Source organism: Erythrolamprus reginae, chromosome Z (genome assembly GCF_031021105.1).
Source record: "Erythrolamprus reginae isolate rEryReg1 chromosome Z, rEryReg1.hap1, whole genome shotgun sequence".
NCBI classification, from domain to species: Eukaryota; Metazoa; Chordata; class Lepidosauria; order Squamata; family Dipsadidae; genus Erythrolamprus; species Erythrolamprus reginae.
Window position 1 is genome coordinate 141779661 of NC_091963.1, and position 23361 is coordinate 141803021.

The 23361-nt window shown below is 41.2% G+C and overlaps 1 protein-coding gene across 1 annotated transcript; it reads left to right on the top strand.

The window, feature by feature from the left end:
* The first annotated feature begins 322 nt into the window (after positions 1–322).
* On the top strand, positions 323–18578 carry LOC139154230 (vomeronasal type-2 receptor 26-like). Its single transcript, XM_070728659.1, has 8 exons — positions 323–391; positions 5490–5602; positions 6338–6629; positions 8497–9237; positions 10670–10897; positions 15283–15409; positions 15590–15784; positions 17668–18578. The coding sequence occupies exons 1-8, from the start codon at positions 323–325 to the stop codon at positions 18576–18578; spliced, it is 2676 nt and encodes an 891-aa protein (XP_070584760.1).
* Positions 18579–23361: the final 4783 nt, after the last annotated feature.

Consider the following 23361-nt stretch of genomic DNA (forward strand, 5'->3'; position numbering starts at 1 on the left):
TATTACACATTTTTCTATATAAACTGCACACTACCATCCAGTTTCTAACCTGTCCCTGTCCTTGATATAAATATCATTTTGGATGTAAAAATTTTGCTGTTGCCTTTCAAATACCTTGGTATTGATAATTTAGTAAGACTAAACAAGATATTTTCTAGATGGTGTTGTGGTTGACTCTGGGCCAGCTTCTGCAACAGGGAATTTGGACGTTGCTTCAGGGGAATACTCAGGTTTACAGAGATGTGTGTTATTGCTAGCAGATTCTGATAATGAAGATTAATTGCCAAGGTCAGATGGTGGGGGAGGGGAATCAAACGAAGAGATGGGGGCAGCCAGCCCATCAGTTAATGCTCCCATTAGTGAGATGTCAGACTCGGAGGGTGATCTACTGGTATGTGCAGGCTCATGACAAGAAGAGACCAGCTGTGCAGGTATCATCGAAGATAAAGGAGAACACCTGTTGCTGAGGCAATTAGGTTAATGTGTTTGGTGATAAATTATGGGTGTTGGGGAGTGTGAGTGTGGTTATTTATCTGTTTGGAGAAAGACCATTGCCAGGACTTCTACTGACTTTTTGGACACTTCACAGTTAACTAACTTTTGTGGACTCAAAGAATGGAGTGGCTGTGAGGATTCACAGCTGCCTTAATTGTCCATTTGTTTTTGCTTTTGGCCACATTCCAGGACTGTTATCTGGGTGAGAGAAATTTGGCTCTTTTTAAAGTGTGTGCTTTAAAAAATGGTTTGGATAAACTATTCTTCATTTCTGCTGTGCCGGCGTGTGTTTGAATTTACATTCCTAACTCACTGGGAGACTCTTAGCAAAGGGCCCACCATAACACAGTCTTTGGACCCATTTCAATCAGGCTTCAGGTCTGGCTACAGCGTGGAAATTACTTTGGTCACACTGATGGATGGCCTCTGGTGACCCCAGGATAGGGGTCACATCTCTATCCTGGTGTTGCTTAACCTCTCATCTGAAATGGCTGCATGTATCCTTGGACCACATGGGCACAAACACTGTGCAGTGACCAAATACTGAGGAAGAGTGTAATGCACCCAAAAGAAGCTCTACTGAAGGAGGAGACTTCCTCAATAATTTATCACATTAACTGTAGCCAATGTTCCCTCTAATTTTTTTTTCGTGTGGGCGGAAAAGTATAGTATCTGAGCAGCAGTCCCATTGGGACTGGGCAGCATAGAATAAATAAATGAATGAATGAATAAATGAATAAATGAATAAATGAATAAATGAATAAATGAATAAATGAATAAATGAATAAATGAACAAACAAACAAACAAACAAACAAGAAAAATCCCTTCTTTTTATTAAAAGAAATTAATAATAAAACAAAACCAAAATCTATTATTATTAAAACTACAACAACCAGCAAAAACAAAAACATAACTATTAATAAAAACAGGTGAGGGCTGGGTTTTTTTTATCTCTCTTATTATTTAAGTGCTTTTACCATATGCTTTAAATCAAGTGTCTTCCTCTTTCTCACTCTCTCTCACTCCCTTCCTCTCTCCTTTCTCTCTCTTTCTTGCTCTCTCTCACTTTCACTCCCTTCCTCTCTTCTCTCTCTTTCTTTCTCTCTCTGTTGCTTTCTTTGTCTCTCTCTCTCTCTCTCTTGCTCTCTCTCTCTTTTTCTCACTTTCTCTCTCCCTTTCTCCTTTCTATCTCGCTTTGTCTGTTGCTCTCTTTCTCTCTCTCTCTTGTTCTCTTTCTCTCTTTTCTTTCTCTCTCTCTTGCTTTCTCTCTCATACTCTTTCTATCTTGTTTCTTTCTCTCTCTCGCTCTCTCTTGCTTTCTCTCTCTTTCACACTTTCTCTCTTGTTTTCTCTCACACTCTTTCTCTCTTGTTTTCTCTCTCTCTTGCTTTCTTTCTCTCACACACACACACTTTCTCTCTCTTATTCTCTCTCCCTTGCTATCTCTCCCTCTTGCCCCCTCTTTCTCTTGCTTTCTCTTTCACTCTTTCTCTCTTGTTTCTCTCTCTCTCCCTCTCTCTTGTTCTCTTTTTCTCTCTCTTCCTTTCTTCTCTGCAGAGGCCTGAAGAATGTTCCAGGTGGGCTGGCAGGGGGATGAGGAGCGCACATGCATGCGCCCCCGACATTCCAAAGAACCTTCGCTGGCCTCCACTGTCAGAAGGTTTTCTCCGAGCGCTTGCTGCTGCTGCAGCAACTACTGTGGGAGGAGCTGGAGAAAGGGGTGGATCGGGCGGATGGGCGGCGGCGGTGAGAAGCTATGGGCGCAAGGGGGCCGGAGATACTGGTGGGTGGAGGCGGCCGTGGCACTGGCCTCCGCACTTTCGTCACTCCCCACCTCAAACTCCAATGCCTGGCTCCTTGTGCGGCCCTAGAAAAGTGTGCGTGGGGGTTGTTTTTGGACTTAGAGGTCACTACTTGGTGTCGGTGCTACCGGTGCCCTCCCGCCGGGCCCCAAAGGACACTTGGTGCCACCCCCGCCAGGGAAGCTCCAGCTGGGCGAGGCACTTCCGGTGCCGGTGCCTCTGACCTGGAGCTATTTTAAATGTTCTGGGCAGGCTGGCAGGGGAATGGGGGAGCACGCATGCATGCACGCACGCCCGGCATTCCAAATCCTGCCTCCGCTGTGAGAAGAACGCCTGCCTCTCCTCTCCTGTAGCCCTTTCACTGACAGCCTGGGACAAAAGTGCTCTCAGCAAAGGGACTGCAAGAGGGGCCAGGTGGGCATTAGCAGCTGGATGAGGAGGACAAGAAGCCGCTGCAGCCACCCCCAATCCCCCCTCCCTGAGCGCCTTCCAAAGGTCCCTGGAAAAAGCCAGGAGGTAACAGCATGGCACAAGGACAAGCAGGCAGCTTGGCGGAGGGGAAGCGCTGAGGGGCTCTCCTCCTTTCCCACCCCCACGCTTCTCTCCCACCCTGGCTTTTGCTTTGCCCTGCGATTTCCCCACAGTTCAAAAGGAGGCAAGAAGCAGCCTAGATGAAATTGTGGGGAAATCGTGGGGTGAAGCAAAAGCCAGGGCGGACTTGCAAAGGGGGGCTCGGGCTGCATGAGGAAAAAGAGGCAGAGGGAAAGAAGGCAACGGCGGCGGGACCCGTAGCTCGGTGGGCGTCTCCTCGCAGGACGGAACCCTCTCTCCTGTGCACTAGCTTGAAAAAGGGTGTGCCATCCTTGGAATTTGCCCGCACCCCAGCTCACTGCACAGCTTACAGGGAACTATGACTGTAGCAATTGTGCAAGTCACTTTATAGGAGAAATGGCAAAATGACTAAAAACTAGGGTGCACGACAACTCACTTAACAGACACATCAATACACCATCAGCATACCAAGCATTAAGACACTGGCAATAACTTAAGGGGTGTTCCACCTGGCTCTATGGTATGAGCCTCCCGAAAATTCAAGGGTAAAAAATTCAGACACACACACACTTGAAAATTCAAAAACAATGTTTTTTATCACAAAATCTAAAAGAAAGAAAGCACTCTTTTTGTATTGCAAAGAGCGCTTTTCCCAAAACAAACTTGTAGGCTGTAAAAACCCCTTAAACAGTCCTTAAGTACTTAGCTAGCAACTGTGAAGAAACATCACAGCCCTCCTTCTCCCACAAGTTGAAACACACACGCTTTGCCCTGCCTTGGTTTCAAAGTCTTGAAAAATCAACAAGCAGAGTCCTGAAATAGCAAGTCACAGTCCAAACCCGTACGATCAAATAATTGCCACACTGCGAGGCCAGCACGCTGCTAATTTAACAGCAGCCCTAATTACTTGAACCCCGCCCAACCACAGGTGGACTCAATTATCTCCTATAATACTTTTGAAGCTGTTCACTCCTATGCATAGTTCTACACATGCATGGGTCTATCATTATTTCCTCATCTGAATCTAAGGAAGATAAGGATGATTGACTTCTTCCTGGGCCGTCTTCCAAGCCCCCCTCCTCCATCTCACCGCCACTTCCTTCTGCAGAGGACAATTCACCATCTGACTCTGTTGGCAGTAAAACAGGCCTATGACATGTTGATGTTTCCCCTACATCCACCTCCTCAGTCCTTGGGGCATGAGCTGGGCCAGAGCTAACCATAGCAAGGGGGATGGATCATTAGGGTTGAATAGAGATCCAGGAAAATTGCTCCCCCATAGACATAGAGATTAGCCCAAAGAAGATATAATAAACCTCAACTGCATGCAAGAAAGCAATAAATACCTTCAAAGCAATGCCCAATGACCTCACTTTGCCCCCCAGGAAGAGAAAGTGGCAGTTGGAATGTTGGAAGGAGTCAACAGAAATCCCATCCACCAGCATGACTAAGACTGAAACAATAAAGCCACAAGTACAGGAGGGAAGGAAGGGTGTGGGCATGTTATGCACACAATGACCAAATTGAACAGCATTATATAAAAGCAAGCATTTCTTCAATGGGGATTTTAATACTCAACAGGGATTGATGAAAGCTCAGTAATTTTTTAGTAGTTTTAAATGCATTTTAAATGTTCCAGAGATCATGATGGCTATTTTATCTTTATACATGCATGCATGCATGCATACATACATATATACATACATACATACGTAGGTCTTGACATATTCGGGTTTCTTCCCATGTAAATTACAGAGATTACATGGGAAGAAACCTGAATATACCTTTACCCATGAAAATCTATGAAAACACACACACAAACACAAACACACACACACACAAACAGAGAGAAAGAGAGAGAGAGAGAGAGAGAGTTGGTTAACCACCAAGACTCCAAGATCCCTCTTGCAGTCACAGCGTGTGGTTTCACCCAGTTTATATGTGCATCTTTGGTTTTTCTTATCTAGCTATAGGATTTTACTTTTCTCAGCATTGAATTTCAATTTATTTGATTTGGGCCAGTGTTCAAGTCCGTCATTTCTTTCAGTTCTGTTTTCTTTCTTATTTTCTAGAACTTTGGATTACAAATTGATAATGTCCTCAATGTAATTACTAATGTAATTATACTTCAATGTCCTCTTTCAATTCCAGGAATATAATTGAACCCATTCAAACAAGAACAATTATTACCTAATCCCCTTGAAAACACATGGATTTTTGAGGGGGGATGTCCAATGAGCTTTCCTACTTATGATTTATTTATAATTTTCGGTTAGTAATCCTTCCTCTATAATTATCCATTTAAGCATGATAACTTGAGTTCCTCGTGGATCACAAACAGGATGAACAGAAATGAAATATAACAAAATAAAGGGGAATGAGAAAACACAACCCAATATTCCAAACTGGGCATAAAGATAGTTAGAATTCTGAACTCTGAACATTGTTACTTATGCTAGGACTTGGACCATCTAAATTAATGAAAGACAGATCTGAGAGAAATGAATTGGCTTAGAAAAACTGCTTCATTCAGCATGGTGGTATTTGAAGCATTAATTATAGTGCTTTTACCCCTAGCTGTGTGCACGATTCCCATTGCTAAATGCAGCATAAGCGAACCTCTTCCTTTTCTTCACCAGCAATATGAACCTGGAGACTTTGTTATCATAGGCATTTTGTCTAAGATCTACATATTCTATACAGTGATGGACTTCAGCGAAGCACCATCTAGTAAACTCTTTGATGAAATCCTGTAATTTTATTTGAAACACTGAGACACATATTTATATGGAATCTTATCTAAGATGTTTTCCTCATAGGCAATGAATAGCATTCTATCTAATGAAAGAAAGAGATTGTGCATAATCTATATTTGTTGAGCTACGACTTTCCATCACATTAACATTTTTGTGGGACCAAGAAATATTTTCAAAGAAGGGAACACATTTAATTTTTTTACCTAATGTATAGATAATGAATTATATTTCACTCAATACATACTAACTGTTAGTATTTTTACTTTAATAATGATCAGGATAAAATTGAAAACTAAACAGATAAAATTAAAGAATCTGGATAAAGAGTCTGAGTCCTTCGAGATTGGACGGCATAGAAGTCAAACAAACAAACAAATTGTGATTTCATATTAACATGCAAAAAACAATGAACAAAGTATTTTAAGGAACCACTGTGCTGGTATATGCTTCCACACCATGTATTGCAAACATTACTTGCTCCAAAGTTATTTCCCTATTGAAAATAGCAATAGAAAAGAATTTGTTCAGGGGGAACAGAAGTCATTACTTTAACAATTATATATAAAATGTTTAGAATATTGAGCTTGTAAAAACTGATGAGAAACATACAGCTGAAGATGACAATATTTCTCCACATTCATGAACATGGATGCCAAGTTTTTTAAAAAATATGTTTCAGCAAACTTTTTAAATTGTCATTTCTTGAACTGTGTGCATAATTTTCCTTTCAGAGTGATGACACCAATGTATCAGCAATTCCTGGCTTTGCAATTTGCACTCAAGGAGATGAATGAAAATCCCCACATTTTACCCAATCATACCTTGGGCTTCCATATCTATAACGGTTATTTTCATCCCACATGGACTTATCGTGCCTCATTAGAACTATTCTCCCTCAAGGAGAGATTCATCCCGAACTACAGGTGTGACATAGAAAAAAGACCAATCACTGTCATTGGAGGACCAACATCAGCAGTTGGAGACCATTTGGCCACCATCTTATCCCTCTACAAGATGCCACAGGTACAATGCCTGCTGAGAAAAATGAGGTTTTTGAAGTCTTTCATGTTTTCCTTCCAGTGATATTTGTTTGTCATGAAGTAGAGGTAAATGAGCCCATTGTATCATGAAGAGTTTTAAACTAATTCATTTGCTTGATATAATTAGTTATATATTATTAATAGGTTTAGACCTAGTTTATTTAGCTTTTTGTAAATTGTTTATCCATTTGATATCATTATTTTAGATTAGTGATGCTTAGACTTCTCATAGTCTATCTTACTTGATTTTCCATGGTTTTCATCTCCACTTAAATTTCAAGGGTAATTATATGCACAAACTCTAAAATCACAGTACTAATATTGTTATTATTATTTTTAAGAAATCCTATCCCTTACATTCTCTTTTTAAAAAGGAAGAAAAGAAAGAAAATGTGAAAGACATATATATAAGTCCCAGTGGGTATGGCTAGCTCATGAGGCCAAAATAAGGCCGAAATAGATCTATCCTAGTCTCCCTTAATTTTCAAATTCAGCTTAAACATGTGATATATATATATATATATATATATATATATATATATATATATATATATACGCATCATATAGTAAATTCATATATATATATATATATATAGAGAGAGAGAGATAGATAGATAGATATATATAGATATATATAGATATATATATGTGTGTGTGTGTGTCACATGTTTTTGTTGAATTTGAAAAATAAGGGAGACTAGGATAGATCTATACCCTCACTGGGACTTGAACTTGCAATCTTTGCCTTGTAAGGCAGGGAATTAACCTCTGGGCTACAGTATCCAATCCCTTTATATATATCCAATCCCTTTACATATTATATATATATATATATAAATTCAACTGTAGAGAAAGAAACCAGTTAAAATTCATAGGGTATTAATTATATTCACTGGATAGTATCTTCTTAGACTATAAAAATAAATACACTACACCCAAACAAACTGTAAACTAACAGACCACTGAGCCTGTTGAGTGTATTTTATTATCTCTGAAGGTAATTATTTTCAACATATATCATATTCAAAACTAGAGGTTGAAATACAAGTTCTGCTTTATTAGTAAGATGCAGCAGGGGTGGGTTCGGACCGGTTGGACCGGTTCGCCCAAACTGATAGTGAACTGCTGGTGACATCATGATGACATCACCAAACTGGATTGGTCTGTGCCAGTCTATGGATTCTACCATCTTTAAAAAAAAATTAAAAAAATTGAATTTTTTAAATTTTTGTTAATTTTTTTTTCTTCTGAGCCTGGATAGAAGCTGAATCATGGCACTGTGTATGCAGTCATCATCCCTTTTGGCATTTTTAATTTTTTTTTAAAAAAAAATTGTTACCGTGAAAGTGTTCATGGGTGAAGCATACCCATGCAGCAAGGTAACTTGAAATCCACTCCTGAGATGCAAACATTGCTGTTCCATGAACTGCAAGATGATCTGATGGAAACATTACCACTGGTCACTGATGCAGGGACTAACCAAATATTCCAGTGTGTAATTAAATTCTACATATCTTCTGCTGATTTATTTCCATGAAAAGCTAGCTAATTCATAATTTCTCACTTACTTTCCATAACATTTCCATTATAACATATAAAGCATGGCTACAATGGAAGCTTGAAAACACCATTTAATTTCTAATTCCTGGCTTTTGTTTTGCCTAACTTTTCTTCTCCCCATAAAATTGAAGGTGATTTTCCCCCATCCCACTTTTCCCTCTCTTTCTTAGTTCATATATGGCTCAACCCCAGAGAAAAATGAAAAAGCACGGGTTGTTTTAAACCAACAGATGTTCCCAAATGTGCACCATGAATACAACAGTATTCTTCAATTGATGCTCCATTTCCAGTGGACCTGGATTGGGATGCTCTATTCAAATAGTGAGAATGGTGAAAGGTTTGTAGAAGATCTTGGAGCCCTGCTTTCTGTGAGTGGCATATGTTTTGCTTTTACAGCAACTTTGCCAGCAATTACTTATTCTAATAATATTTTGGCTTCTGTGGAAGCTGGGATTGAAACTTTCAAAGTTATTATGAGAAGCTCTGCTAATGTAGTGTTAATCCATGGTGAAGCTGAAGATATGATTATTTTGAGGATAATTCCTACCATATCCCAAGTGGAAGATGTACCATTATTGGCAAAAGTTAAAGTGTGGGTGCTGACAGCTCAGATGCAGTTCACATCACTTCCCTTCCAAAGGAATGATGACATAGACTTCCTCCATGGTGCTCTTTCCTTTGAAATTCACTCAAGGGTGGTTTTGGGATTCCATGAATTTCTTCAAATGAGAAAGCCTAATGTGAACAAAAAAGATGCCATTATCAAGCTCTTCTGGGAAAATGCTTTTGAATGTTCATTCTCCAACTCTACGATGGAAGAGACAGATGCAGTCATCTGCACTGGTGAAGAAAAACTTGGAAATCTTCCTTCATCTGTATTTGAAATGGACATGACTAGCCACAGCTACAGTGTCTACAATGCAGCCTTTGCAGTGGCACATGCTTTGAATCATATCCAGGCATCTGTATTCAGAAAACGAGTAGGATATCATGAAGCCAAACTAAATCTTTTGAAACAGCAGCCATGGAAGGTAATGTTCTAAGCATTACGTCTAAGTAATGTCTAAGTAACTAGGCAAGGAAACTGCAAATTGCAGAGGGCTGATCATATTTGCAGGTAAACTAATAGATTCTAGATTGGGGAGGATGCTATTCTCCAAGCCTTTTTACAGCCTAAATATGAGCATTTATCTAGACATAAGATTCTTTCTAATTAAATCTTTAAAATTATGTTTTTGGTGTAAGTGAACTATATCTTTAAAATTATGCTTTTAGTGTGAGTGAACTATGTGATATGTTTCCTGCTGAGGCTGGACTTTAAGATGCCAATCCTCCAGGGAGGCAGAGCCGATTAAATGGTTCTTTCACAGATGCCTAATGGACCCTGAAGGGTTCCTGATGGAGCTTGGAGAAATACCTGATTCTCTTGACCACAATCCGACTGAGTCACTGAAGGCTACCTGGAACAGGGCTTCATCAAGGGCACTGGACCGGATTGCGCCTTTGTGACCTCTCTTTGGCAGTGGATCAAGGAGAGCTCCTTGATTTACCAAGGAACTCTGGGAGCTGAAGTGCCAGAAGAATGATGCTTGTGTACCAGTAACTCTGAATTTGACCAAACATTGTTAAGAGTCTTTACTAGGACTTACCTAGTGCCACTACAAGCAGCAAAATGTTCACATTTTTCAACACTTATTGCATCTGCAGATTCGCACCAAGCCACCCTTTTTAGAATGACTATTCCCTCCTTAATGTGGAGGGAGCACAGGAGCCCCTGCAGAGTAGAGCTGAGGCATTTGTTCAGTTTCTAGTGGATAAAGTCGCCCAGATTCGGATGGACCTGGACTCTGATTGGGCAAGTCAGACTGAGATGACAGGGGTAGATCTTAATCCTATTGTGTGGAATTAGTTTGATCCCATGACTCTTGAGGAATGGACAAGGCTATGGGAGAAGTGAGTTCCTCCACTTGTCTACAGGACCCATGCCCCTCCTGGCTGGTTTTGGCCAGCAGGGAGGTGACACGAAGTGGTTCCAGGCTTTGATCAATGCCTCCTTTAGTGAGGGGTTTTTCCCATTACCATTAAAGGAAGCGATTGTGAGGCCCCTCCTCAAGAAGCCTTCCCTGGATCCAGCTGAGTTAAAGAACTTCATACAATCTCCAACCTATCTTTGTGTTACCTTCTAGACCCCTAAAAGCACTTAAAGCATGGGATCAAGCAGGGGATCAAACTGTTGTTGTCATTCCAAGATGTATCACAACTTTTTCTCCCTTCCCTAACCTGGGGCGGGCATGGCCAGCATGCAACATGACACATCCAGCCAACAAGGTGTGAGTTTAACACCTCTGTCTTAAAGGATTCATTCTCTGAATTCTCCAAAGAGCAAGGAACATTATTCTTTATGTACTGAAATTTCTACTTACTCTCTTACTTTGTTTTCTACTTCTTCTTTCTTAAATTTAGCTCAACCAGTTTGTAAGGAGGGTGTCTTTCAATAACAGTGCAGGGGAAAAAGTTTCCTTCAATCAGAAGGGAGAGTTAGAAGTTGGATTTGATATTATGAACTGGATTGTATTTCCGAATCAGTCTTTTCTGAGAGTCAGAATTGGAGGAATCAATGGCATGGATTCTCAAGAAATAACATTCTCTTCTCCTGAAGATTCTATTATGTGGCCTAGAAGATTTAATCAGGTATGGTGTATTTACTTTTTAGATTTCTTTCCATAATTATTCCACTGATAGAAATATTTACATCCCAACATCCCATCTTCCATTTTGACATCCCATCTTCCCTCATCACCTTCCATCTTGATTATTGCAATGCGGTCTAGATGGGACTACCCTTGAAGAGTGTTTGGAGACTGCAAACAGTCCAAAATGCAGCTGCGAGAGCTGTCTTGGGTATGCCTTGGTATACTCATATAACACCTATGCTCTGTGAGCTGCGCTGGCTTCCTGTTAGTCTCCAAGCACAATTTAAGGTGTTCGTTATTACCTAAAAAACCCTACATGGCTCAGGGCCAGACTATTTCTGAGACTGCCTCTTGCCACATACTTCCCAGAGACTAATAAGAGCACACAGAGTTGGCCTCTTCCAGGTCCAATCAATTTAGCAATGCTGATTGGTGGGAACACGGAGTAGGGCCTTCTCTGTGGCTGCACCAGTTCTATGGAACCAACCACCCCCTGATGCCCATGCTGCTCCCATTCTACTGGCCTTCCATAAGGCCACAAAGACCCGGCTTTGCCAGCAGGCCGTGGGGGGGCATGAACTAACAACTGACATGGCCAAATTGTATGAATGGTATGTATGTATGTGATCAAGACTGTTTTAATTAATGGGTTCTTTTTATTGTAGATTTTATAGTTTTAGATATTATATCCAACTTCTTTTTATTGTTTCTGTACTTATTTGTATATATTATTATTATAAGCTACCCTAAGTCCTTCGGGATTGGACGGCATAGAAGTCAAATAAATAAATAAATAAATAATTTACAGAAATAAAACCATCCATGGATTTTTTTTCCCAGGGGTGGACTTCAAAATTTTTACAAAGGGTTCTCTGCCTGGTTGCTGGGTTGGCATAGGCATGATGGGCATGGCCTAGTCGGCCTCATATACCATGATAGAGTGGGGGCTTTCCTCAAGCCTTTGTTAGAGCAAAAATCGCTTTCCCAGGCTCCGGAGGTCCCCTGGAGGCTGGAAATTGACATGTTTCTGGCCTTCCCAAACTTCTGGTAGGCCCATTGTTCACCCTGCAGATCCTCCTTTTGCATCCAAAATGGGCTGCGTGGGAATTGCTGGGAAGGGTGAGCTGGCGGGTAGGGAAGGGTGAGTAAGGGTCAGGTGTGGGATTTGAGGGTTCTCTGAACTGCCCCAAATCTTAGCTATAGGTTCTCCCAAACCCCTGCGAACCCCCAACAGCCCATCCTTGCTTTTTTCTACTTCCATGTATTATCCAGGCCACAAGGGGAAAAAAAGTATGGGGACATATGTAAAAGATGGTTTGGAATTCCATAGTCACATGCATCAGTTAGAATAATTCTAATTTGTATTTATTGTCCAAAGATCAAATAGCAAAGGATAAATCTGATTAAAAGCTTTGGAATAATCTAAAAGAGTATATCAGATAAAATAATTTCATTGATATTGCACAAAGTGACAGAATTCTAACTAGTAATTTATCAATGTTCATTTGTATCTGCACACACACAAACACACACACACATATATATATGCACACACATACATGCACATACATACAATGGTACCTCTACTTAAGAACTTAATTTGTTCTGTGACCAGGTTCTTAAGTAGAAAAGTTTGTAAGTAGAAGCACTTTTTCTCATAGGAATCAATGTAAAAGCAAATAATGTGTGCAAACCCATTAGGAAAGAAGTAAATGCTTGGAATTTGGGTGGGAGGAGGAGAAAGAAGAAGAGGAGAAGAACAGTCGCTGCCGAAGAAAGAAGGCAAGGTGAGGGGAGTCAAAAAAATCCAAAACTTTAAGGCTTAAAAAAAAGAGAGACTCTGAGGCAGTGAGGAGGAGCACGTGCCTCCCATACACCCGGCGTGAGGTTGCCTCCCATACACTACATCAGAGAGAGAAACCCAGGGAGAATGGCAGGAAACTTGTTGGGCCTTCATGCCATTCTCAAATTTTCTGAGAAATTTTTCTTGGCTCGTGTTCTTAAGTAGAAAATGGTTCTTAAGAAGAGGCAAAAAAATCTTGAACACCCGGTTCTTATCTAGAAAAGTTCTTAAGTAGAGGCGTTCTAAAGTAGAGGTACCACACACACATACACACACACACACACAAACACATATGTTCAAAGTTCAAATCCCAGTGAGAGGGTATGGCTAGCTGATGAGGCCAGAACAAGGCCAAAATAGATCTATCCTAGTCTCTCTTAACTTTTAAATTCAGCAAAAACACGTGACACTCTCTCTCACACACACACCAAATTTTAACCTATTGAAATAACTTACTGAACTGAAATATCATTTATTTAAAAACGATTCTCCCCCATTTACGGAAGTTCTGCTTCAAAGAAGAGTAAATGATGGAATAAAAATTATATAAAACAATTCCAATATATAAATATCCCAATGGATATTTTTGGGATCTTTAAAATGAAATATTTCACAGTATTGTATACAACAATTTCTTCCTGGCTTTGTTATGTTTGTTTTACTAAATTTTATTTTATTATCCTTGCTTTGTTATTCCTATGGTGCAGCATGGGTTTTTTTCCATTGAAAAATTCCAAAAGCTATTCTAAATTGTGGCAGTATAAAGTATAGAATATGGAGTCTAAAGATAGAGCACAGTGCTGAGGATCACACCGTATCACTAGCCATGATTACTGAATTCCAGTTCATAGTTCAAGTTATAGTACTGAGTTCCAGTTCAAGAAGAACAAAAACAAAAGAAAAGGAAGGACTTTGACAGGAGTTGTGACTTGGGGAGTAGGAAATTCTTGGGTTCTTATTTGCTGGTAGTTATCTAGGGCCACAGAGGGTGGCTCAAATTATTTTTACTTTATGGGAAGAGGAAAGCTGACACTATTGCTTAGGAGAAAGCAGTGTTTGAAAATGGTATTTTTGCCCAGGCTAATAATGAGTGATGGAAGTTTAGGCACAGGCTCTTAATCTAGAACTGGAAAGTCTATGAATTTTCACCAAGCTATACTACTGCAATTTGTTTAATGGGTCTGGTGCTGAGTTCCCGCAAAGGCTGAATCCACATTATCTACCTATCTACCTATCTACCTATCTACCTATCTACCTATCTACCTATCTACCTATCTACCTATCTACCTATCTACCTATCTACCTATCTACCTATCTACCTATCTACCTATCTACCTATCTACCTATCTACCTATCTACCTATCTACCTATCTACCTATCTACCCATCTACCTATCTACCTATCTACCTATCTACCTATCTACCTATCTACCTACCTATCTATCATCTCTCTCTCTCTCTTTCTCTCTATCATCTCTCTCTCTATCTATCTATCTATCTATCTATCTATCTATCTAACTATCTATCATCTATCTATCTATCATCTATCTATCTATCTATCTATCTATCTATCTATCTATCTATCTATCTATCTATCTATCTATCATCTATCTATCCCGATGCCATTCTAGACAAATGGCAGTACAATCTCTTTTTGAAAGTCTCTAGTGTTGGAGCATTCACAACCTTTGCAGGCAAGCTGTTCCACTGGTTGATCATTCTCACCATCAGAAAGTTCTTCCTTATTTCCAGGTTGAATCTCTCCTTGGTCATCTTCCAACTGTTGCTCCTTGTCTGGCCTTCTGGTGCTTTGGAAAACAGTGTGACCCTCTCTTCTCTGTGGCAGCCCCTCAAGTATTGGAAGACTGTTATCATGTCCTCCCTAGACCTCCTCTTTACTAGACTATCCAGTTCCTTCAACCTTTCTTCAAAAGTTCCAGTTTCCAGTCCCCTAATCATTCTGGTTGTTCTCTTCTGCACTTTCTCTATTGTTTCAGTGTCTTTTTTACAGTAGAGTGGTGAACAAAACTGAATGCAGTACTCTAGGTGTGGTCTAACTAGGGCTTTATAGAATTGTATCAGTACCTCTCTAGTCTTAGAGTGTATCTCTCTGTTGATGCAGCTCAGGATTGTATTGGCCTTTTTGGCTGTCACTGCACATTGCTCTGGCTCATGTTTAGTTGGTTGTCCACTAAGACTCCAAGATTTCTCTCACAGTCACTGCTGTTGAGTATGATTTCACACAGTTTGTATGTATGTTTTGGGTTTTTCTTACCTAGGTGTAGGATTTTACTTTTCTCTGCATTGGACTTCATTTTGTTTGTTTCTTCTGGTCAGACATAGTCACTTCATATCTGATGGGATTATGTAAATGAGGGAGGGAAGTTATACATAAACCTGATCTTGTTTCTGAAGTTCTGGGACGGATTCTCCATTTCTGGTTTGCCACAAGAAAGTGTAACAAATAAATCAATATATAAATAAATAATGAAGGTACAATCTTGTACAATCAAAAGCATTCTCTCTTTTCCTAATGGATAGGTCCAGCCACTTTCACTGTGTAATAGCAAGTGCCACTCAGGATACAGAAAAAAAAGGATAGAATCGGAGCCGTTTTGCTGCTATGATTGTCTTCAATGTCCTAATGGGAAGATTGCTAACAAGGAAGGTAAGAGATGTTGCACAGAAAGCTGAAGGATCTACTGCCATTAATAATCACAGACATAACTTATTTTAGTATCCAAAATAGATGATAATCATGATGTTTTAATTTATCAAGAAATATCACATTTTAAAAAAACAGAAAAAAAGAGCCTTGTGTTGTCTGAGTTTGGTTATTTTCTTGTAGATGTTTCATTACCAAGCAAGCTGACATCATCCATGCATGGAGAAGTTATAAAACAAATAAAACAGCCAGCAAACCTCATCCTTCCATGGAGGGATGATATTACACAACTCAATAATGAAATGTCTGCAGGAATGGTAGCAAGCTCAGAGAACCTGAAGAACCAAAGCACATGTATAGCTGAAATAGGGACTGGATGTAAGTAGAACCAAAAATCCTAGAGAGAAAGGCCAGAAAAATGATGGCAATCATTTTTCATCATGCATGCTATGATGTTAACTGACTCTATTTATCAAGCATGTAGTGTTACAACTCTACCAGACAAATGAAAAAGAAAAAAGAGCATTGGAAGAGTATCTGAAATTCAGTGAAAAACATACTGTACATTGAAGCCATCATGCCAGCTTTACTCAGATCAGTTTACATCCTCAAATTACACCTTTAACTCCATCAAAATTAACATCTGCCTAATCCCATGTACTTGTAAAGGACTCATTAGGTAGATGAATATGCCAAATTCAGTCTAAATATCGGACTGACTGTGCAATGAAAACATAATATAAATAATATTTCCCTATTCCAAGTCCATGGAAAATATTCAATAGATCAGGGGTATCAAACACAAGGCCTGCAGGCCAGATGTGGCCCATGATGTGGTCAGATCCAGCATATGGAGCTGTCCTGGAAAATGTAAGGGGCCAGCCTTCATTGCTTCAGCCTGATCTACCCATGTCACTTCAACCCAGTCTACTCACATCACTTCAGCCTGGTCTACCCTGTACAAAGGGAAACATTGGAACAGTAGGGCTTCAGCCCGGTCTACCAAATGTAAAGAGGAGACAAAGAGGGATAGTGTGGCTTCAGACCAGTCTACCCAATGCCAAGAGGAAATATGCAACAATTTGGGGAGCAGCATTAAGCTGGCCACACCTACCCAGTGAACCATGCCCAGTGAGTGGAATCAAGCTGACCACATCCATCCAATCAGCCACACCCACCCTGCCCAGCCCCATGAGGTCAACCACATCCTTGATATGGCTGTCAATAAAGTTGAGTTTGACACTCCTTCATTAGATGGACAAAAATATCAAATCTAATGAACAATATATGGCTATGCAACCAAGAATAATAATTTCAATTGCAAATGGAAATAAAAGCAGAGATCATATTGGACTTCTTGATATCCTTATATTATTCTATGTTATAGATGCATGTAACATGCCACTTTGATTGCATCAGTGGAATCCCAACCAGCTGCCCTGTTTAGAGTGACATGCTCCTTCCTTAACTGTGTGTGTGTTTGAACTTTAATAAGTTTTGCAGGGCAGTGCTGAGGACTTTAATAAGTTTTTCGCAGATAAAATCACTCAGATCTGGACAGACCTTGACTATGATTGGAACACAACATTGGCTGACAATGAGTCAGTTGAGGTGACTGGGACCTGTCTTAGTCCTGTTGTGTGGGAGGAGTCTGACCTAGTGATGCCTAATGAAGTGGACAAGGGAGCTGTGAGCTCCACCAACTGTATATTGGCCTCAGTAGTCTCGTTTCAGGCCCGGCTACAGCACTAATGGATGATCTCTGGCAGGCCTGGGATAGGGATCATTCCTCTATCCTGGTGCTTCTTGACCTCTTGATGGCCTTCAATACCATAGACATGGTATCCTTCTGCACTGGCTGGAGGGATTGGGACTCTGAGGCACTGTTTTGAAGTTATTCACCTCCTACTTCTCTAGTCAGTCACAGTCAGTGTTAGCAGGAGGCCAGAGATCAAGTCCTAGGCCCCTCCTTTGTGTGGTTCCTCAGGGGTTGGTCCTCTCGCCCCTGCTGACACTCTTAATATTATGATTTCTATCTTGTGAGTTAAGACTCATCACAGAATTTTGGACTTTATCCAGATATATATGGGATATCCTGCCTTTTTAGCCATTATTGATATTAGATTCAGGTGCAAATTATAAGAAACCTGTTTAGTTTTCAGATTGAAAGTCAACATTTTTTTTGACTTCTAGTTTCTTATTTAATTAGTGGATGGGATTTCATAACTTTCCTGTTTCTAAACTAATATTTTATTTTCTAGACATGGATGACTGTTTTCATTGTGCAGAAGATCAGTACCCAAACAATAGCCAAGATTTGTGTCTCCCAAAAGCATTAACTTTCTTAAGGTACAAAGAAATTTTAGGGACTATTTTAGCCAGCTCTGCTGTTTTCTGTTCTTTCATTACAGCTGTAGTCTTCTGGATTTTTATTGAATACCAAGATACTCCTCTTGTTAAAGCCAATAACCGGAACCTGACTTATGTTCTCCTGGTTGCTCTCTTGTTATCTTTTCTTTGTGCTTTGCTATTTATTGGCCAACCAGCCAAGATGACATGTATCCTTCGTCAAACTGCTGTTGGAGTTGTCTTCTCAGTGGTCATTTCTTGTGTTTTAGCCAAAACTGTCATTGTGGTTCTGGCTTTTATGGCTACCAAGCCTGGGACCAAGATCACCAAGTGGGCTGGAAAAAAACTTGCCATGTTTGTAGTATTTGGCTGCTCCTTTGTTCAAGGGATTATATGCACGGTGTGGCTGATAATGTCTCCTCCATTCCCTGATGCTAACATGAGTTCAATGGCAGTAGAAATAGTTCTGGAATGCAATGAAGGATCCAACTACATGTTCTACTGTGTCTTGGGCTACATGGGCTTCCTTGCCTTTATTAGCTTCATAGTGGCTTTCCTAGCAAGGAAATTGCCTGATGCTTTCAATGAAGCCAAGTTTATCACTTTCAGCATGTTGGTTTTCTGCAGTGTCTGGTTGTCCTTTATTCCAACATACCTGAGTACAAAAGGAAAATATATGGTTGCTGTGGAGATTTTCTCTATCATAGCCTCCAGTATTGGAATAGTGATTTGCATCTTTTCTCCCAAATGTTTTATCATTGTATGGAGACCTGATCTAAATAAGAAAGAAAAGCTAAGCACCAAAAATCATAGAAGAATATAAACCCGGATAACCCTTAATGCTTTTGAATTAATCAATAGTGCTTTAGCTATGTATTGTGTGTGTGTGTGTGTGTGTGTGTGTGTGTGCATGCACGTGTGGTGTGTGCGTGTGGTGTGTGGTGTTTGGTAAGTGGTTATAGTTGTACCAATACTTATAATAAATATCCCTTTTCATATTATGAATGGAATGTATTTTGCTCAATCTCAGATCCTTTATGACAGGTGTGTGAATGTGATGGTTCTGCATAATGCCTTAATTAATCATTCCTAGACTGCATTCTTCTGAAGTTCACACAGAAAGTTCTGACAATGTTTCTGAGATATTTTTGAACTACTATCTCAATGTAGGAATCAGTCTTGAGTTCTTGAACCATCACTGGGACCACTTCACCTTTTATTTTCTGTATCTCCTTTAATTCATCTTTCAAGCCCTGCTACTTCTTGAGCTTTTCATTCTCATTTTTCCTGATGTTGCTGTCAGTTGATATCACTACATCTACCACCACCACTGCTATCTTCTGGCCCCTGGTTATTACCACAATTAGCTAGTACCACCTGATTGTTCAGATCTGGAAGTCTGACAGAATCTTATCCATGTTACTCTCCATAACATTATATGGAAGAGCACCTCTCCCCAATAAGACCTGGACTTATGATAGTCTGGCCCAGGGGTGGGCTACTGCCTGGACAGGGGAGACATAGTATGGTATCAGAAATGGAGCTCCACTCCAGAGCATCCAATTTGCACTGAAAGCTGTTGAAAGAAAAATGCAGGGTGTCCTGCATAAGCCACACCCACAGTATAGTAGTAAAATTTTTGGTCGCCCTTCACTGGTCTGGCTCATCAATATACACAATGGGACCCCTTCATTTTGCCACTCAATAATGTATAATGTACCTGACTGTATCTTACATCTTTTACTATGTTTTGAATGTCTCTGAGGCTTCTTTGCATAGTTTGTAGCTTGGGTCCTGTATGATAGACTAAAGGCAGTCCTGAGGCACTGATCATAGCAGCACAAGGACACCAGATACATAGAAAGAGTATCCTGTACGATAGACCATTCCTTCTATGTGTCTGGTACTTAGTGCCTGTTCTTGTGTTGCTATGATCAGTGCCTCAACCTGCCTTTAATCCAACTTTTTCAGCCACTGGTTGGATATCCCAATATCAGGTGCACACATGCACACAAGCACATGCACAGAGAGAGGGGGGGAGAGAGATGGAGAGAGGGAGATAGAGAGGGAGAAACAGAAACAGAGAGAAAGAGTAGGGGAGAGAGGGGGGACAGAGTGTAGAGAGAAAGAAAGAGAAAGAAAAACAGATGGAAAAAAGAGAGGGAGATAGTGAGAGGGAGAGAAAGTGAGGGAGGGATGGAGAGAGAAGAGAAGAGAGTGAGGGTGAAAGAGGGGGCCGAGAGAGAGAATGAGAGAGAGTGGGAGAGAAAGAGAGTGAGGCAGAGAGGGGGATTGAGAAGGGAGAGGGGAAGAAAGAGAGAGAAAGAGAGAGAGAGAGTGAATGAGAGAGACAAAGAGAGATAGAGTGAGGGAGAGAGGGGGGAGATGGATTTAATTTAATATTATTCTTGTACATTGTTGCTTTTGTACACTGCTTAATCCTGTGATTGAGATAAGCTTTCAAAACTGTCTGGGACATTGTACCAAAAGCCTTTCACCATTGTTTGTTTGTTTTCCTGAACATGTATCCATCCATCTGTTTTTATTTATAGGTTGCCAAATTTCTATATGACTTTTGACTGCTTATAACTATTGTTATTACCTATGGCATTGTTACATAGCCAGGAGACTACAATGTTAATGCACAGTAGTAGTTTGGCTTCCAATTTATTCATTCTGTTGTAGCAAATACGTATGTGCTTCCCAAGTTGCTAGGCTTCCCAACTACAGGAGGCTGAGCTAGGCTTACACCAGAATGAAAATAAAGAAACTATTCCTGCAGTCATCCTAAACCCCCCTCCTTCCACCAGAGCCACCTTGCAAATGAACATCACAAGCAGGAAGATTCAGAACTGGCAGGAATCTGACCACCTATTTATCTCCCCATCTAAGTGGTACCTATTTATCTACTTGCATAGAACATTTCTTTCCAGTTGCTAAGTGGACAGAAGCTGAGGCAAGTGATGGGAGCTCAATCCACCATACAGTGCTAGGGCTCAGATTACTCAAGCAGAGAATATCACCAGTGTCATGAAGCTATTCAGCCACTCTGCTAAATTACACTTCTGCTGCTTATACAGTGTTCCCTTGATTTTCGCGGGGGTTGCGTTCCCAGACTGCCCGCGAAAGTCAAATTTCCGCAAAGTAGCGATGCGGAAGTAAAAACACCATTTTTGGCTATGGACAGCCAAAAACTACCCCTGCGCACCCTTTTCCAAGGCCGCACAAGGAGCCGGGCTTGAAGTTGGGGGCAGGGAGCTACAAAAGTGTGGTGGTCGGCGAAGATTGTTTTGAATGTTGGCCCCCCTGCCCCCCCAGCGCCTCCGGCCCCCTCGCCGCTACCCCCCGCCTGCCCGATCTGCCCCTCTCACCAGCTTTCTTGGGGCATGGGTCCTCCTGCAGCAGCGCTGGCGGCTACGGTTTCTCGTCCTCCTCATTCAGCCACTAGCCGCTCTGAGTGCTATTAGAATGCCCGCCCCGCCCCTCTCGCGGTCCCTTAGCTGAGAGTGCTTTCGTCCCAGCTGTCAGCGAGGGGGTTGCAGGAGAGGCGGGGCAGACGTTCTCACAGAGAGAGAGCAACAGACAGAGCAAGATAGAAAGGAGAGAGGGAGAAAGTGAGAAAGAGAGAGAGACAGCAAGAGGGGGAGTGGAAGGTAGAAAGAGAGAAAGAAATGATAGAAAAAAGGGGAGAAAAAAAGAGAAATGAGAAAATGATTGAGGCAGAGAAGGACAGGAAAGAGAGAGAGAAAGAGAGAGAGAAATGACTCTTGACTGAAAGCAGTTTCTTTTTCTGAGCTAACATGGCTCTGTATCAACAATGTTGTCAAGGGAGGCCTTAAAGTGTATAGAGCGAGTCATGTTGGGATCCCAAAGTTCCACAATCTGTTGGAGATGTGCAGCACTTCTGTGCACTTCTGCAAGCCATTCAAGCATTAGGCCAACCTCTTCTTCTTCCTCAGCTTGTTCAGCTTCCTCTTCTTCCTCTTCTTCACTCGCTGACCTGGTCAGCTCCTCCAGATCTTTGTCTGTCAGTGGTAGGCCATGCTCATCAAGCAACCCATGGACTTCATTGGGTGTCATGTCACTGAAGCCTTCTCCACCCAGTGCCTGTGCCAGCTTCACAGATTTCTGGACTGCAGCATGTTGAATTTCTTTGGGAGCAAATCCCTTGTAATCATGCACCACTTCTGGCCACAATTTCTTCCAGCAGGCATTCATTGTCTGTGTTTTCATATCCATTAAGGCATTCTGAATGTTCTTCAGACACGATGCAATCGTGTACTGACACCAGTAGCCTTTCAAGGTGAAGTTTTCATCAGCGTCCATTGCTTTTATGAGGCTTCCAAGGGAATTGCACGTGTACAGCGCCTTAAATGCGTGGATAACACCTTGATCCATCGGCTGGATAAGCGATGTGGTGTTTGGTGGCAAGAATTCAAATTGTACCCCATCATATTCATATGCCAGGTCATCATGGCCTCCAGCATTGTCCATTAGGAGAAGCACTTTGAAATTGAGTCCTTTGCCAGCCAAATAATCCTTCACCTGTAAGATGAAGCACTGATGAAACCAGTCCCGCGTGAGGGCTTTTGTAATCCATGCTTTAAGATTATGCATCCAGTACACTGGCAATGCATTCTTATTTCTGTTCTTTAGGGCTCTTGGATTTCGAGACTTATAAATGAGCCCTGGCTTCATCATGAAGCTTGCCGCATTTCCACACATGATCACAAGTTACCCAATCTTTCTGGGCCTTAAAACCAGGGGCTTTGGCTTCGTCTTGCATTAAGAAAGTGCGTGATGGCATCCTCTTCCAGAACAGGCCTGTTTCGTCCATGTTGAACACCTGTTCTGGAAGGTAAGCCCCTTCTTCAATTATCTCTTTAAATATGCCATGGACGTACTGCTCGGCTGCACCTGTATCCGCTGAGGCAGCTTTTCGGTGCAATGACACACTCCTCAGGCCATAGCACCTTCGAAATTTATCAAACCATCCTTTACTTGCTGTGAATGTGGATGGGGTTGGAGAAGCAGTGGGTGTTGATGGCTGGGGGTCTTCTGAGTCATCAGCACCTTCACCAACATCTTCTTTTCCCTCAGCTGCATCGCCTCCTTCTTTGTTTGCCAGATGGGTGTAGAGTTGTTGTGCCTTTGTCCGCATCGTATTGGTATCCAATGCAATGCTCTTCTTATGGAAGTCCTGTACCCACACGGACAAAGCAGCTTCCATTTTCATAAGCCGTTTATTTCTAGACGTCACCATCCTTTTTGCTGCCTTGTTGAATGTTATCATAGCTGTTTGCCTTATCTTCTTTTCATCTTTCCGAATGTATCGCACACTCAATTCGTTGATTCCATAATGCCGACCAACGTCTGCATAAGAGCAACCCCCTTTTAGCATATCCAAAAGTTCAATTTTCTCCTTAATTGTCAGCATCTTCCTGCTCTTTTTACTGTTGCAGCCTCCGCTCCGTGTGCAACGTTTAGGAGGCATCTTCCAATAAGTTTTAATAAGTTGTAAAAATACTGTATTAATGCACACTGGGATAACACCACTGATTGGCTGAGATTTCGGGCCATCAGCATTGTCGGGCAAATTTTTTGCG

Bases quoted from the DNA above. Each gene is read 5' to 3' on its own strand.
- LOC139154230 (XM_070728659.1), top strand. From the start codon at position 323: ATGGGGGCAGCCAGCCCATCAGTTAATGCTCCCATTAGTGAGATGTCA. The intron at 10,898-15,282 runs GTATGGTGTATT...CCTAATGGATAG, and splicing joins GGCCTAGAAGATTTAATCAG to GTCCAGCCACTTTCACTGTG. The intron at 15,785-17,667 runs GTAAGTAGAACC...TTTATTTTCTAG, and splicing joins AGCTGAAATAGGGACTGGAT to ACATGGATGACTGTTTTCAT.